This window comes from Pteropus alecto, unplaced genomic scaffold (assembly GCF_000325575.1).
Source record: "Pteropus alecto unplaced genomic scaffold, ASM32557v1 scaffold87, whole genome shotgun sequence".
NCBI lineage: Eukaryota > Metazoa > Chordata > Mammalia > Chiroptera > Pteropodidae > Pteropus > Pteropus alecto.
The window spans coordinates 2,520,589-2,539,210 of NW_006443225.1; the positions used below are offsets into that span (position 1 = coordinate 2,520,589).

The window sequence follows — 18,622 nt, forward strand, 5'->3', positions numbered from 1 at the left end:
GCGGCAGGAGAGCCGGCGCAGGAGCAGCAGGAGGGGGAGCCGCGCCGCCAGGGAGGGAAGCCGAGGCGAGGCGAGGAGGTGGCGGGAGGAGGAGACAGCGAGGAAAGGTGTCAGATAAAGGAGGGCTCTCCAGTTTGGAGGCATCATGGCCGCTAAATCAGACGGAAGGCTGAAAATGAAGAAGAGCAGCGACGTGGCGTTCACCCCGCTGCAGAACTCGGACCACTCGGGTTCGGTGCAAGGGTTGACTCCGGGCTTGCCGTCGGGGTCGGGAGCCGAGGACGAGGAGGCGGCTGGGGGCGGCTGCTGCCCGGACGGCGGCGGCTGTTCGCAGAATGCGGCGATTAACTCTGTGGTATTCTGCTTTATGTCTTGGGACTTCTTTTGCCACTACGGAGATGGAAATACTTAATAGTGAGAGAAGATGTGGCGCTGTGCCTGCGCCTGGGCAGGGAACAGCGGCGCTACTCGCTGTGGGACTGCCTCTGGATCCTGGCCGCCGTGGCCGTGTACTTCGCGGACGTGGGCACGGACATCTGGCTCGCCGTGGACTACTACTTGCGCGGCCAGCGCTGGTGGTTCGGACTCACGCTCTTCTTCGTGGTGCTCGGCTCGCTCTCGGTGCAGGTGTTCAGCTTCCGCTGGTTTGTGCACGATTTCAGCACCGAGGACAGCGCCACAGCTGCCGCCGCCTCCAGCTACCCGCAGCCTGGAGCCGAGTGCAAGACCATGGTTAGTAGTGGGTCTGCAGCCGCAGAAGGCGAGGCTCGCCCTTCCACGCCGCAAAGGCAGGCATCCAACGCCAGCAAGAGCAACATCGCCGCTACCAACAGTGGCAGCAACAGCAGCGGGGCCACTGGGGCCAGCGGCAAACACAGGTCTGCCTCCTGCTCCTTCTGCATCTGGCTCCTGCAGTCACTCATCCACATCTTGCAGCTCGGGCAAATCTGGAGGTACCGTATCAAGGGTGGGGGAAGAGGGAGATTTGCTGCTGCTACTACATCCCCACTGCTTTGCTTTTGCACGAAAATCGTTTAGGGTTGCTGTGGTAGTAACCCTAGTCACACTCTTAAAAAAAAATAAGGCCCCACCTAGATAAGACCCCACAGTAAACTTCTGGAGCCTGGGCGTTTTCATGGAGATGCTTCCACGTTCTTCTTGGCTCACTGGGTCTCCCTGAGTGAGGCTCTGGGCCTCAGCCTTCCTTCTCTCTCTACATTTGTATCTGAATCAGCCTCCGTTTTTTTTTTTTTTTTAACTGGGTTTTGCATTTTTAAAATTTGTGATCCACAACCAAGGTGGGAGGGAAGTGAGAAACAAGGGAAAGGCAACAAAATGATTTTGATCTCCTCATTCCTTCTCTTTTCCCACTCTGCTTCACTAGCTTCTCTCTATATGCTACAATCCTTCCCCCTCCCATTTTTAGTGATACTGTTTAAGTGAATGGGAGAAACTTCTTGTCACATCTTCTAAAAATCTCTTGTTTTATTATGTTGAATTCGAGGTGTATGTTGCAATTTGGATGACTTCTTTTGTTCCCTGAGAAAAATTGCTAATTCTGATTAGATAGAAGTCGATGCTCAAAAGTACCCACATTTTAATTATCACTGCTAGAAAAGTACTGTGCTCTAAGTAAAGAGGTTGTCTTTTGTGGAGAATATCTATATCTACCTCCAAAAATGAGTAAGTACACTTTATGGAACCCAGACTTCATTTTATGGTGCACTTTCTGATTATCCTTCAATATCTCCATATTTATTTCTCATATAACTAAGAACCCGTGGAAAAGAGGTGGTGCATCTTTACACTTTAATTGTATTTGGCATCTTCATTGACTGCTTTGCTACTTGTCATCTTATCTACCAAGTCTTTTTACACAGATATCACTTCCACTTTCAAACTAGAATACAAGGCTAAACTTATTGGATGGAAGGACCATCAATGAGCAGTCATTGCCTAGATTTAGGAATATAATGAAATAAATGGTATGCTCAGGACTGTGTTTCTCAGAGTTTTATATGTTTTTAATAGCTTTGAAGCAATATTTTACACCTACAAAAATTCTTTATATCAAAGCATTTAGATGCTAACATCTTAGAGCTTTTATGGTTTAAAATGCCTTACTAAGTATGTGGCAAATGAAACTTCCTAGCAAGTGCACTGATATGGGTCTACGTTCTGCTATGTCACCATCCTTTCCAAGTTAATTGGTAGTTATTTTTTGCAATAAAAAACATTATAAGTCATTAACTATGCTGAAGTATATGCCATGTGGAAACAACTCAAAATTTGTAGAACAGAACTAAAAACTTTATTTATGGTGCACAATGCTGTTTTCACTGAGAAGAGCAAGTATAATTATTTTGCAAACTTTCCTGGGACCATTGCTTTGAAAAACAGGATAAGCATTGCCTAGACAGTGATATTTCAGATTGCGAAACTTTTATTTTTAAGAAGGTACTTTCTGGAAAAGTGGTATATAATATGCTGTAGATAAATTAATATTGGAAGCCTCCATATTTTGAGCTCAAAGGACTTTTTGAAATGTCGGTTAAATGTGATAGCTATATTTCCCACATTTGACTATTGTGAAAACTTACAGCTTGGTGCTCTTTCAAGTTTGATGAAAAACTCAAATGCTTGTTTTAATTAGTGAAATTATTTCGTGGCGAGGATGCATATAATTAGCATTTTTAATCTGATAATGCAGTAAATGAAGCTTAAGAATCCATTTATTAACTTCTGCAAACTTTATGCAGTATTTGGAAATCACATATTTTTAATCACCTGTAAAATTTCTAGATTTATGTAATAGTGCAAACACTTCTCAATTCTATTAACTGAAGAACTATCCATGTTTCTCAAAGATTGATACTTTTTGACAAATCTGATATCAAATTCTGTGAACTGAAGAAGTTATTTTACTTATAATTGTATTTATTAGACCTACAGCAAACATTTTCTCAATTAAAAGTGATGTTTATTATTTCAGGTCATAAAATGCAGAAAGAGAAAAATAAATAAGAAAGAAAAGGACCTAAACACATCTCAGTGAGACCACAGCCACTAGGGCAACTAGCCATCCAAAAAAAGCTATCAAGGGGGAGGAGGAATAGAAGAGTAAGGCTGAAAGCAGAAGGAAAACCACAGGCTGTCGGACAACTGCATTAACTGACCCAACCCTTGGAGAAACAGGGTCACACATGACTCCTTTTTGTTAAGCATGTCAACGATGTTTTCCTTAAAGACTTTAAAGTTCATTCTGCTAACACATGGTCATCTGAAGTGTTGTCGGAAATATTTTCAGATATTTATCTACATTTTCAGAATAATGTATTTAATATGTAAATCTGTATTATCTAACTGTTCCTGGATTGTGGTTAAAATATTTGGGGGATAGTGGGGTAACTTGGCAGAGCATGATCTGAGACTCAGCCTCATTTTCTTTTTTTTTAAAACAAAATGGAAATTAGGCCTAATGTAGGAAATTGAAATTGGATCACAAAGTTCATGAAATTTAACACTCAGATGCATCCTAAATTATTTCAACTTCTCTAAGCGTAGACTACCTGAGTAGAACTTTGGGGGTTGGGTAGATGCATCTTTGATAATAAGCTGGTGAAATGCAATTAATCTCGGATTATTGTACTAAACCACTATAATTTCTTAAATTAGGAGTATCCCTATGCCTCTTCTAGCTTTTCTTTTCAGTGTGTTGTCCATAAATATTGCAGAAACACAAGGGTACTGAGTAGTTCAAAGCTCAGAGGTCATTATTCATGTTTTAACATGCTACTTTCCAAGATCAATAAAATGGATTTTAGCTAGGTTGGTACTGTGCATTGTATCCCCATGAAATTCTAGTTACTTTAGGTAAGGGCCAGATTCTAAAAGCTTTCTATAAATAAAATCCTTTGAAATAACATCAAAGTGTTTGCTTGTTCGGAAATAGCTATCTTAAACATTTTGGACAAGATTTGCATTTATTTATACATTTGTTACAAATGCAACTGCTGAAAGCAAATGATACATTCATTTCAATTAAAATTTACTAATGGGAAATTAATGACAGCTTTTAAAGTCACAAGAGTTGATGGTGGGAAAGAGCCATTTGAAATAATGAAGTGAACTTTTGCTACAATGTGAAAAGAGCAATTGTGTCTTTAAAGGAACTATGCCTGTGAATGAATGAGAACGGATTTTTCTTTCTTGTTCATTTCATATTATTCCAGAAGTTACTGCGTGTAGTTCAGCCAGTGAGAATCACAAATGCCCAATGAGAACACCCTTTTGTCTTCATACTCATCAATTATATCTAGATGTCTTCTTCCTTTAGAATTTATGATTTACTCTTAAAATTCTACATGAATTTCTCCTATGTTTGTATGCACATACTTAGTTTTCTAGCAAATATGCACATTGCAAACAGTAAATCAATAGATGCTAAAGTAGGGGAATATTTACTATTTTTACTAGTTTAGTTTTTGTTTCTGAATATCTATCATGAGAGTCATGGGGGTGGTGGGGTCGGGTAGAGACCTAGCCAAAAACAGCTTTTTCTTCTCTTCTCATGCTCCGTATTCCACAAAGTATTAAAGTATATTCCATGTTCAAATACACTGGGAAAATAACAGGTTAAACGGAATTAAAGAGATCTTTTTACAGCTGGACTTCTCAGAGCTTTTAATAAGTTAATGTGCAGTTAACTATTTAAAGAACCCCCTATTAAATACTCTTGTGATCACCAGCACACAAAGCACTTTGAGAAATGTTTTTCCATGCCATTCTTAAACCTGGCCAAAAAAAGAATAATAATAACAATTTATATGGCACTTAAAAAATCTACAGATATTTTTATATTCCTTATCTAAGTTTTATAATAACCTAATAGGAAATTATTAGCATCTCTATATATGAGAAACTGGCTCAGAGATTAAGCAGTTGGCACAAGATCACCCATGCCATGTGGCTAGGAGTCAAAATCAGGCCTGCCTTGCCCTGAAGTCTGTGTTCTTTCTGGCTCAATTAGCTACCTCCAAATGTCAACTTGGATAATAAGGACAATAATGTATAAAAGTAACAATTTACCTTCACTGAGGGTGGCAAAGTGGGAGATCTTTCCAATAATACACTAATCATTAAAATGCAGAGCAGGAACTTGAGCTCAGATTGTCTGACTCTCTAAGTCTGGTGCTCCTCGTACTATACCATTTGGATATGCTGAGGTTGTTGTATTGAATCCCCGCTGAGTCACATGATCTTGTAGTGGCATTAATGATTAAATGGCATAATGTCTGTGAACAAGTGGAAAGTGCTTTGAAAATGATAAAGAGGTTCTAGAGATAGCAAAGGGTAGGAAAATAGAGAACATATGGATTATCCCTTGAACTATTGAAAAAGGGCTTTATTGATTCTGCATTTATTCTGAATTTTGATATAGATCAGGCAAGATCTATGCCCTTTCCTAGATTTATTGAATGGTTATTTTCTGTATATTTGTGTTCCCTCTACTGCATATTAATTTATTTTGCCATCATATATTGGATACCTACTCTATGCAAGGCACTGTACTAATTACAGATTATCCCAAGATGAATAAAATATTCATCTCCTTTCAAGGAATCTACTGTCTAATGATGAAGAAAAAAGTAAACAAACAATTTCAATACAAGAAAATAAGCGCTGTGGTAGAAACAGGAAACTCAAACACTCGTGCAGTTTGGATAAGAATTTCTAGAGCCTGAATGAAGTGGGGCATTGGCTATGAAGTCTTGAATCTGACTATATGTGAAGGCAGAGGGGCAAGAAAGAACAAGGCAGGTTAATTGTGTGCTTTGAATAGAGAGTGAGTGAGAGATAGTAGCTAGAGATTAGGATGGAGAATTAGTTGGATTTGACAATGAAAACATTTTAGATTTTATTCTGAAAGCACTGAGGAACCACTGAAGGATTATAAGGTAGAGGGGTGTTAAAGTATTGAGACGTTGTTTTACCCAAAAGAAAGGCAAACAGTTGAAAGTTTCTGAGGATATGTCATCAAGTCTTCTCTAACTCAGTTACATCTCTTTTAGTTATGGAAATTAACTGATTTTAAAAGGATCAAGTTTACATATAATTGGGGCATTTAAATAGACCCAACATGGTGGAAAATTTGTTTTTCAGAAAAGCAGGTTGGTTGAAATTTTTACCTGTATTTATACTGAAGTAAATTCTTAGCAAATATTTATATTGTGCTGGTTTTTGAGGAGATATTTTAGGAAACTGTGGTCTTCACCTTACTGAAATTTAGGTTTCCTAGTCCTTAGAAACTTGTTTCTTATATTTTTGTAATATTTTTCAATTTTCAGAGGTCTTCCATGTCTTTTTTTTTCTTATTTTATCCTCAGAATAATCTTTGGGGTAGCTCTTTCATTTGCATATGTAGAAACAGACAGAGAATTTTAAATATTTTCCCCTTTAGGTTATGTAGTTCAGAGCAGATTCTAAGCTAGAATTCGATATTGATGTGGGAGGGTAAAAGCAACAAGAAAAATGGTTGATGAAACTGAAGATGATTAGATAGAATAGAAGCCTGAAAACTTGAGAACTCTCTAGAAAGCACTGAAAGATTGTAATATGGAAGAGGCAATGTACTTTTATGTAGGCCCTCTAGGACATAATGGATGGGACCTATAGGAAGAGATTTTGAATTAATGCGAGGAAGAATTTTTTTAAGTGGCCAAAGGAATCCCAAGATCAGTTAAGATTCCCTAGAAGCAGTAAGGTCTGCTTCACTAAAGTATCTAAACACAGATTGGAAAACTGTAGGCAGAGTTGCAGAAGAAGAGACTTTAACTATCATACAGAGTATTGAACTAGATCATCTTCCAGCCCTGAAATGTTATGTCAATTTCCATCATTACTTGCTGCTCCAAACATAGTGGACTGACTCTTGCTATTACATGGGTAAAGAAATAGGAGTTTGCTTGAAATATTACAGTTCTGTCCCTTGGAAATCTATTCATTGGTTTATGGACCCAGTATCTTCTGTGGAATATCAAAAATCTATGCAACATCCTGGAGTGCTGGGCTTGGTATTTAAATCTCTGTCTTAGTTAACATATAAATCCACATGTAATCAGTCCTCTGTGCATTGACTTGGGTGTCTGTATGAGTTGGAATAATTTATGCATAAATCTATGTGGTAGCTTTCAGTACCTTTGCAATAATAAGTACCAAGATTGTAATTTTTTCCACTTAAACTATACAGTTTGCTTTATAAGGGTAATAAAATTTGTATACTTGTTACACTCTAACAGAATTGCAGACTACCTTCATAGAGTAGCTGAAAGTAATACCTATACAAATCTATGTTGTCATTTTTGAACAGTGTCCACAAATCCTTGGGTCAATAGGTTTCAAGGTCTTTGCTCAGTCACTTACAAAAAATATCTTAATATCTGAATATCCAGGCGCACACCTTGCTATTAAATAGATTCCTTATTTTACAGTTTGAGTGAAATTGTCTATCTATGAATTTAAATTGCACCAGTCACCGAGTAACAGATAAATAAATTGATTCCCTTTATATAGACTCTCTGGCTAATCTGACTAGCATATTTCCACAACTTGCTTTAGAATTTGCACGACACACCAACTAGGCCTATGGAAGGAAGGCTAGGAATTAGAATTGAATTTATTATTCTTATACATTTTCAAATGTAAGGTGCACTGTGGTTCTAGTCAAGAGAAATTGTTTATCAGATGTAATCTTATAAAACAGTTGTAATATGTAGATGGATTTCAGGGGAAGACGCATTCAGTAATTCTCAACAAGAAATATTATTTTGAATAGCATTTCATTGTTCCTACCACCACACCAACTGACTTCTTTCCAGTTGTGTAAGGGTGGCGTTAGTAACTGTTGACATGGCTAATTGGAAAGAAGGACCAAAGCAAGACCTCATGAAGTCATTCCAGTGGGTGTGAAACTTGCATGTGTAAGCATACATGCTCAGTGAATATTTGCTGACCAATGAGGGAGGCCCAGGCATTATTCTTTCTTCTTTATGAGAGTGTGGCTGAACTTGCTCCTTGGTTGCTTCTTGAGTTTCTCGTGGCACAGTGAATTGGAAAAGGTGCAATGCTATTTAGAAAGGATAAAACAAATCACCCCAGCTCTTTTTTAGATTACTAGTATTAGAAAAGTGGGGCTAAATTTCACAAAGTACCAGTTATCCTCTGAGAAAGATGAATCTAGAAGCCCAATTCAGCATTCCTGTTCTTGCTGACAGAAGAGTCAGACTAGGGAAGCTTTGGAATAGATATTTTCCCTTAACTCTTACCTACTCTTGACTGTCTGAGAATATATGTATGAGTTTTGGTGCTTCTCATCTATCTACTCAAAGAAAGTTTGAAGCTTCCACTAACTCTCACCACCACTCATCACTTAATTTTTATCACCGTAAAACATTAATTCTGTGTCTAATTTATGTGTAGAACTAGTAAAGATTGCTGATTGCAAGGAAAACTGAAGAAGGGTTAAAAATTAAATAAATCAGTCCAGAAGTTCGCTAGAGATAAGAAGTGGTATGAATGACACCATTCTATCTTTTCTAATCCTAAGACGAAGGGAGAAGGTCATAGACTATCAATGATGTTTCTTATTTAGAGAGGCAGCTGTCCTAAAGGGAAAGTCAGAGAGATACTTTGGCTACTCCGGAGTTCAGACTCCAGGGAGGTTACCTAACTGCTCTGAGTTTCATGAAACAACACATGTAGATGACATAGCACGTTTAGGGCCCCACACACTTTAGAGCTTCTTCTGGTTTCCTTTTTCTTGGTCTTAGTTTTCCATCCATAGGATGTGATTGGTCAAAAAATAATACCCAAGGGTGTTGCAGGTCTAGAATTCTGATCTTGATCATATTGAAATTATTTTGTTTGCAGTCCCCAGAGTATATACACCAGAAATTCTATACGTATTCTTCTAAGTCCAGTGTTGCAGCATTTCTTTGTCTATGCAAGTCATTTTCTGGAGTTGATAATATTAGTGTCTGAGCCTCAGGGACTGGTATTATTTATAAATGAAGAGAGAATCTTAAGCTTTGTATAATGTAACTTATTTTGAGTCATTTATGAATTTCAGTTATAATCTAATGAAACCATTTTCACAAAAATATGTATAAGTATTTGAAGCTAAGGATAAAATTGTTACATATTACTAATTCTAAGATATATGCCATATAGACTTAGGAAGATAAAATTGCAATCTACATTTTATGTAGTAAGATATGCACAACTGGAGTGCTATGATTAACAAATATGAGCAATGCCTCGCAGGCTGAAAAAGAACTATCTGTTACGTCAGTGAGAAGGCTGTTGTCAGAGCTAGATTTGCTTTGAAATTAAAAGCTTGTCCTGGGCTACACTGTCACTGACCTAATATGCTAGAAATTGAATTTAAACTGTACAAAGATACTGTATTGAGGGCTGTACTTGTTAACTAATAGGGATATATTACACTTTGCTAGAAGAAGAGAAGGAAGCATTAACCTCTCCTAGATAGGAACTGCCCTGAATCTCTAGGATATTAGAGATCGTTTGTGAAACTGAACAGTTTTCAGTCCTGTGACATTTCAGATTTTTAAATGTTAAAACAAAGCAGTTATTTTAAAATTATCTGAAGTATGTTAAACTATTTCCTCATCCTCATGGTTCATAAGTAGTCTGTTTAAATCAATTCTACTTCTTTTGTTTAATTTATGCACATGCCTTGTTTTTCCTGTCAAAAGAATCCTCTATATAAACAAAGCAATGGGCAGTGTGTGAAGTGGGTGAAGATTAATCAAACAGAAAATCACACACACATATATATAAAAAGTAGGATCTATAGTGAATAGAATTTGACTTACCATAATATACACCCTATTTAAGAAGGACAAAGTCACCTTTCTGGAACACTAATCTGGGAAATTTCATCCATGTAAAAAGCTGTCTGAATTCTTCTTTCTGCAGCTCAGATAATAATCTGAATAAAGATATCAGTTTTGGACTGAATTCTTTACTTTTCAGGTCTTTTTTTACAGTAGCAGAGAGTCAATAACCCAAACAAAAGCAACCGTTGTATCAGTAATAGTAACAAAATGGTCCCTCATAATTTCCATCATTAGTTCATGGCATAATCACTATATCATTATAACATAACAATGAAGAAATGATCCTTTAGGAAAGCAGTGGGAAAGATTTGTAAAGGTTTCTTTTGTTTTGAGAGGCTTTCAGCTCCTTAATTAATTTCCTTTTTTACAAAAGTATAATTAATAATAATCATTTTTAAAATGTAAGTCAATTCCAAAAGATTCTTCAAAGAAATTTACAACACTTGGGCCTGTTATCATAACATAAATTAGGATGTATGTGCCATAGGATTTCATATTTCCAGGAGATGTATTACTATTTCAAAGTAGCAGTCACAGATATACTACGGGACTTTTCCTGATTTGACGATGGCCGGGTTTGAAAGTTCTAGACAGGAACAGGTAACGTAACAACATCCTAATTAAAGCATAAGTATTAGCTGTGTCTATACTTCTGAAAAGTAACCAATAGTTACAATTATTTAAGGATATAATAATATCTATCTACTTTGAAATAGGGTCGGAATAAAATGAGTACGGGGGAAGAAACTTGAAGTTTTTATCAAAGAAGCATGTCCAAATGCCCTGGAAACTATTATTGAGTTCCAGTCTCTGATCTGCTAACAGATGAGGGTGTTGTAGATAAGGTATGCATTTATTAACCCGAGGAAGAAAAAATTAGCCATGAGAAAAACTAATAAAAATGGAGAATTTTATCCCATCATCAGAGGGTAGGAGTGGGATAATTGTATTGACCCTCATGATGAAACATATTACAGCAAAGCCAAAAGCAGGACTCCACCAGAAAATGGAATTAGCACTCCAAGCCTGCAAGAGTTGGAAGGGTATATTTATAAAATAGTATGGAAAGCTTTCCGATGTTCAACCTGCTCTATGCAATTCAGTTCCTCACAGAGACCTATAAGGCCCACAAGACTGGCCATACCATGGGAAAAATATGATGGTTCAGCCTGATTTCATACTTTACTATTTATCTTCTTAAGTGAGAAATATAACATTCAGCAATATGACAAAATATGTCAGTGTCTGTATTGCAGAATAAAGAGATAATGAGAATGGTGCCTTATACATTGTATATTTGTGTAGATGTATCATCAGCTTCCTTATTTCACATTAAACAAAATATAAAAGGATGACCTTTCCAGAAGTGCTCCTTTTCAAACTAATGGTTTTCTAATTTTCCTTCTCTACAACAGCTGGTGTTGCTATGCCATCACTTTTGTTGCTAAGGTTCCCTCCTCCATCTATGGGCTGGGACGTGATTGTTTCCTTCAGTGTTCTTAAGTGTTTCCATGGAGAGTCACTAAGTTCATTTTTCTCTGTCTGCTTTATTGGTAGGTGTGGTCACCCTGCTGGGCTCTGGACCTGTACGGCTTTTCAATATGGTAGCTCCTAGCTCCACATGGCTGTTGAGCATTTGAAAGGCTGCTATTCCCAACTGAGATGTGTTGTGTCAGATACCTGGGGGATTCTGAGGACTTAGTGTGGAAAAAAAAAAGAGGGAATGATAAATATCTCACTGATAATTTTTATATTAATTATATGTTGAGCCAATAACATTTTGAATATATTGGTTTAAGTAAAATGTAGTATTATAATTAATTTCATCTTTTTTGATTTTTTTTTCACTTTTTAAATATGACTGCCAGAAAATTAAAATTACATATATGGCTTGCATTATTTTTCTTTTGGACAGAGCTTCTCTCAATAATGTCAAAACTCAGATCTTGAGAAGTGAGAGGAGGAAAATTCAAAGTTAAATGTTTCAAAATACTAATTTAAGACTTTACTAGAAGTTACCAGGGAACTTACCACGGTGAGTGGTTTCACTGCTGAGGCAGGTTGACTTAATGGATTTTGCAAATAAGATTACCTACTGGTAAAAGCTGACTCTTTGGGAGATAAAATCTTTAATGTGAGTAAAGCCCATTGTCTTCCCTGCTCTCTGCCTTGCCTAAGGCCTACTGATGCGCTGAGGTTATTTGGTAGTTTAATAAATAGTATTTAACGATGACAATAAAGATGAAATCTTTGCAGGTGCCATTCGAGCTTGGCAAGCACTTTCACTCATATTAAACCATCAATCTTCTCATCAGCCTCTCAAGGTAGATATTATTGTTCCCATTCGAAGATGAACTGACTGAGGTTCAGAGAAGGTAGGACACTTGCCCTAGTGAATACAAGTACTAAGCAACAAGTACTGCACTCACATTCATGACTCTGGCTTCCAAACCTCATGTTTTTCCCCACTATATCTTCCTACTCCACATAATACAAGAGAATCCCCCAGACAAGCATTTCCAGCCCCTTGAGACTGGTGACTGTACTGAAAACCACAATGACTTCAATTTTACTGTGACATCAGTGGGAATTAGTGAAGACCAATGATGAGATTATCCTCCGACTACCAGGAAAGGGATACACCTGATAAAGGGACTTCAGCTTTGATTCTTGACTTTGCTATAAATTTCTCAACTATAAAATGGTGAGTGGGAAACATCAAATAATTTCTAAAGGCCCTTCCGGATCCACAGTTCTGTGAAACATAGTAGCTAATTGGAGCATATCAACTCTTTTTATACACCTTATTGAATATCTACGTGGGGAACAACATTTATGTTCTATTGTTCTGGGCTAGTTTTCTGATAAACTACTCAGAGGATTGATATTTCACACTGAACTTCAAACTTGGAGATTATGGATCAATTTTATCCATAACGTGTCACTTTTTTTTTATATTTACTGGTAAAATACATGTTATTTCCATTGAGAAATCATGACACTGAAGAATATGAAGTAGGTTTTAGTCCCATGTGAATAGCATGTAATTAACCTGTATTTGTATCTTCAGTCTGCATGCAGTCAAGCTTTGCACACATCAACATTCTATCCTACATCTGCTTATGAATTATAAATCCAACTACAGGCATGCAAGGCAGGCCCCTCTTTCAGTCTCATCTCTCCCTCTGAGACCAGCAGAATTTACATCTACAGGACGTAGCTTCAAATTCAACTCCAAAGACCTGTCTTAGAGGTCCAACTCTAGCATATACAAGTGCTAGAAAATTCATTCTCAAGTGCACACAATTCAAAAATTTTTAGAATCAGAATCTTTATAAAAGTAATTCTAAATGTTCATTTCTAAAAATCAAAAGAATTCCCCTGTGCCTATTTAAAAGACATCCCTCCAAAGTAGACATGATTTGCTTTGAAAGGGCTTACCAACTGCAGTCTTAGTGTAACTTTTTGGGGGGATGGCATTCCATGAAAAGTTTGCAGTATTTTTCTTTTTAATTCAATGGCATCTTTACAAAGTATGGTTTTTCCAGAGAGACTGAATGATTTTCAAATGTTTTTTAATGTTCATGACATTAAATGGGTTCTGATTTGCTGGACTTTTTTTTTTTACCCCAAGTAACATGCTCTCAGAAACATATCTATATCACTGTTATTTTTCTCATGATTTTCTTCTATGTACTCATCTGGTCATGTAGATTAAAATATGCTGGAAAGAACAGATGATTTAATTAAACTCAGAGAGTCTGGAGTGAAAATGCCTTCATTCATTCATTTTTTTCTGTATTTTTATTAAAATTATTTTTCAATTACACTTGACATACAATATTATACTAGTTTCAGGTCTGCAATGTAGTAATTAGATATTTATATACCTTATGAAATGATCACTCCAGTAAGTTCAGTACCCATCTGATACCATACATCGTTATTACTATGTTATTGATTGCAATCCCTGTGCTATAGTTTACATCCTCGTGACTTCTTTGATGATTAGAAGTTTACACTTTTTATTCTCTGTATCTATGAGTTTGTTTCTGTTTGGTTCGTTCATTTACTTAGTTCTTTACACTCCATATATAAGTGAATTTACGTGATATTTGTCTTTCTCTATCTGACTTCTTTCACTTAGCATAATACTCTCTAGATCCATTCATATTGCAAATGGTAAGTTTCATTCATTTTTTTTTTTTATGGCTGAGTAATATTGCATTGTGTATATGTACCACATTTTGTTTATTCATCTATCGATGGGTACTTAGTTTGCTTCCATATCTTGGCTATTATAAATAATGCTGAAATGAACATATAGGCGCTCATTTATTTATTTAATAAATATTTACCAAGCATTCACTGTGTGCTGGCTCTGAGCACACCAAGGTTCATGAAATGTGCTCCCTGACTTAAAGGTGTTCACTGTCCTGCAAGATGACCTCTCATTTACAACTGTTTATACCCTGGAGGGTCAGGTATCATCAACAAAAGCAGGAATCAAATTGTTTGGCGGGGCAGAGAGTTCTCTATCTGGAAGGTTTCAGCAGGGACTAACATGAGTGGGACCTAAGAGAACTCCAAACAGAAAGGAAAAAAGAGACAAAAACACGTATGATGTGTTCTGTAAAGGGCTGAAGCAGAAGATGTGGCAGAAAGAAGGTCAGCAGATGAGTTGCGATTTTGGAGCCAAATTAACCAGGGCCTTGGGTGCTTTCCTAAGGAATCTGGACTTGATTCTGTTGGTGAATAGAGACTCAGAGAACACGTTCAGATGTGTGTTTTCAAACAATTACCTTGTAGCAGTGAGAAAGATTGACTCACAGTCTGAAATGTTGGAGAAGGAAGTGTCCTGCACTCTTCAGAGGCAGGGAAAAGGAAATGTGAGTGAGTGGTAGACTTGAAAAATATTTGGAACTTTAAAATGCTCTGTTATGAGTGAGTGAAATTAAAGCACTTAAGTGTGCTGGCTGCTTCTCACTAAAGATTCTGAGTACTGGTTAGGAACTCTATTTAATGGGCTATTGGAAAAGGCGTAAATATAAACAGAGTTGGGAGCATGTTAAATGAAGATGCTCTGTAAATGTAGGCTGGGCAATTAAAAAAGATTTACCAAAGTAAAGCTAAATACAGTATAGTGGATAATTAATGGGCCTGTGACAACTCAGTAATAACTACCCTGAACTTTTACAATAGTGCATTAACATTTGCGTGTCAAAAAGAGGATTTGCTTTTATAGTCAACACTAGTTAGCTAGGAAACTCCCCTCGCAGAAGTTAATTAGAGATTCTTAGTAATGAGCCTGCTGATTAACCTCCTGAGCCAAAGGTGACTGACAGCTATTCATTTGAGGGTTTCTTGTTGAGCCTAAAAAAAGTTTAGTTGTAAATTCGATTTTCCCTTTCTTCCACTCCCCTGGCTCTAGATGCTATTTTAGCTTTTTGTTGGATTTCCCTGTCTTACTTTAGGAAATGAACTTCTGTTCTCCTGGTAGGTAGGTAAACTTTGACCTGGAAAAGACCTCTATTTTTCCAGACCTCTATCTTTTCCAGACCTCTATTGGTGAGGGGCTATTCCTTGAGTGGGCGGGGTCCTTCACATTGTTAGGATATGGTGAATGCTCCATCTTTGATACTTGGCTCAGTAAAGATTCCTCAGAAGAAGCTACTTTTGAGACTCAACTGACCTCTTTAATTTCAGTACATCTTCACTTGACAACTTTTTAAATTTAAAATTTTTTTAAATGAGTAAACTTTATTTTTTTCTGAGCATTTTTAGGTTTACAGAAAAAAAAAATAAATGGAATGTACAGAGTTCTCATATACGTCCCTTCACCTCCAGTTTCCCCTGTAATTGACTTCATATATTAGTGTGGTATATTTTATATAATTTATGGACTAACACTGATACATTTTCATTAACTAAAGTCTGTACTTTACACTGGAGTTTACTCTTTGTGTTGTAAATTCTATGGGTTTCGACAAATGCATAATGATCTATTCACCATTACAGTATGATACAGAACAGTTTCACTGCCCTAAAAATCCCCTGTGCTCCACCTATTCATCCCTGCCTCCCCCACCCCCACCCTCTGCACCACTGATCTTTTTACTCTATCCCTAGTTTTGCCTTTTCCAGAATGCCATGTAGTTGGAATCATATAGCATGTAGCCTTTTCAGATTGGCTTCTTTCACTTAGTAATATGTGTTGAGGGTTCCTCCATATGTTTTTATGGCTTGATAGCTCATTTCTTTTTAGCACTGAATAATATTCCAGTGTGTGATGTACTGAAATTATCCATTCACCTACTGAAGGACATCTTGGTTGCTTCCAAGTTTAAAGATTATGAATAAAGCTGCTGTAAACACTTGTGTGCAGGTTTTGTGTGGTTATAAATTTTCAATTCATTTGGATAAATACCAAGGAACACAATTGCTGGCACTTATAAGAAGAGAATGTTTAGTTTTGTAAGAAATTGCCACACTATCTTTTAAAGTGGCTGAACCATTTTACATTCCCACATTTGATAACTTTGAGAACCTACCATGTGCCAAATACCTCTCCCTCAATTGAGAGAACAACGTTAGTGAACCAGGGCACAAAATGTTTTTCTAGAAACAGTTAAGATACCATGAACTTGTCCAAATTACAGTTAAACTAAAATTTTGGAGGGTTTTGCTGATTAGGATCTATGCTTTAGAGTACAGATCTCATAATCATTATTAAATGAGAAATGGGTAAAATAATAAAAATTCAAATTATAGTGAAATACTGTAGTTATTCCATTAATGCATTTAATTTTATGAAATTATTCTTCTAGACATCTACACATGATTTCTGGAACCAACTGTTTGTTTTCACTTGGATAAAAGAAAAACTATTGGAACAAAATTTGTCCCTTTTTAATGTACCTTTGGAATTAATGGTTTTCATAGGTTTATAAATTTGCTTAGTCATTTTTTTTTAAATGTAACCATGAGGTAAACACTCTCTGTTTTTCAGGGAAAAAAATGCCCAACGTGTGCATGTGTACACACACACACACACACACACACTCTCTCTCTCTCTCTCTCTCTCTCTCTCTCTCTCTCTCTCTCTCTCTCTCTCTCTCTCTCTCTGAAATACTTTAGAGTTCTGCCAAAGATTTGAACAATTACCCTGAGATAGCAGCAGCCTGATTCACTCACTTCTGCTCAGCTTGGGCTTTGCCTCCAATGCACTTGAATAGAAATTGTACACAATTGAATGGTAGAAAATTGATTTCTCTACCTTTGTGAAGGCATTGTAAGAATTTTTATTTGAATGATTAGATAAAATTGATCTGAATTATTTTTGAAATTCTGAAAAGCAGATAAAGAATTTACAAGTTTATGCTCATCTATTCAACTAAACCAACAAATAAGATGAGCATCTTAACACTTTTTAGCCTAATTGATATAATTGGATAATTTTTTTTGTTTCATGTGTACTATAAAAACTAACTTGAGTATCAGTGTCAAATATCTCTGCATTATGCATAAATATTCATTTTAATACATGTTCTCAAATTTGTCTTTATATCTCCAATTTTGGAGGTTTTAAAATTTTATACAAATTTTTATGAAACTGAAAATTTTACATGATGTGTAATGACAATTCTAGTAAAGCTGTCTGGCTGAGAAGGACATTAAAACTTTACTTAGTTCATTTAACAGAATCAGTTATCCTATCTGGTTGAGACCTGTAAGATTTGAAAGGGATAGGGACTCGTACTTCTCTGTCATGATTATATATCTAAGTCTGTTGATTAGAATGGGATGATTTGTAAGTGGGCAGTCTGTGGGCACATTTTGAGAGGAATTAACAGAATGTTAAGAATCACGTCATGTGCTTAAAAGAAAGACTCAAGTTTTAATCTGATATAGATATGAAAGCTCTGAAATCCATTGAATTAAGAATAAAGATGATATACAATAAAAATAGCAGAAGAAATGTAATTCATATGAATGCTAGTCTAAATTCTGTGACTTGCAGCAATGTGCTATCTTTCTTTTTTTTTTCTGTATAAAAAACTATTCATTACACCTTTAGTTACCTGAGGCTTTTACATTGGGGGCCTCCTAGGGAAGTGAGAGAAAAATGAACTGGGAAGATGAGAGAGGAGAGGAAAGGCAGGGTGTGGATCAGCTGTATGTAAAAATGCCTTTGGGAGATCACTCATACCCGATATTTACATACTGGCTTGCATGAATACAATAATATCTCTTGCTTATTTTAGAAAATAGTTATTCAGATTAATGCTTGGTTTATCAGACTCACACTAGTTAATTTCATTGGTAAATTCTGGCCCTTTCTGGAATGTGTGCTTTGCAAGAGCAGAAACTTTGGTTTGTTCACCACAGTGTCCCCACCATACATTATGGTGCCCGGCCCATTATTGTCATTTAATACATATGTGTTGATGAAATGAATGAAATGAAAATCAGCAAATTCTTAGAGGACTTTATTTTCATTCCAATGAAAGACTTGGGTAAATTCCTAATTTCTGTATGCTCTACTTTACTTGTGAAATTAATCCATCGTAAATAAAAGCATATGATGCCCAGGACATCCCCTTGTAGCACACCTTATGCCTTCCCTGTTGAATTTTGCAGTTGATATCAGAGCAGTGGATGGAAGGACTGGATTTCTCTATAGTGAGAACTGACATGGACCCCAG

General features: G+C 36.5%; 1 protein-coding gene across 1 annotated transcript in view; it reads left to right on the forward strand.

Annotated features, from left to right (window-relative positions):
* The first annotated feature begins 46 nt into the window (after positions 1-46).
* XKR4 (XK related 4) overlaps positions 47-18,622 on the forward strand; it is a 386,852-nt gene continuing 368,276 nt past the window's right edge. The window contains exons 1-2 of the mRNA XM_025041199.1: positions 47-369; positions 420-953. Of these exons, the coding sequence (XP_024896967.1) occupies positions 146-369; positions 420-953 (758 nt within the window). The 5' untranslated portion in view covers positions 47-145. The remainder of the gene's footprint in view (positions 370-419; positions 954-18,622) is intronic.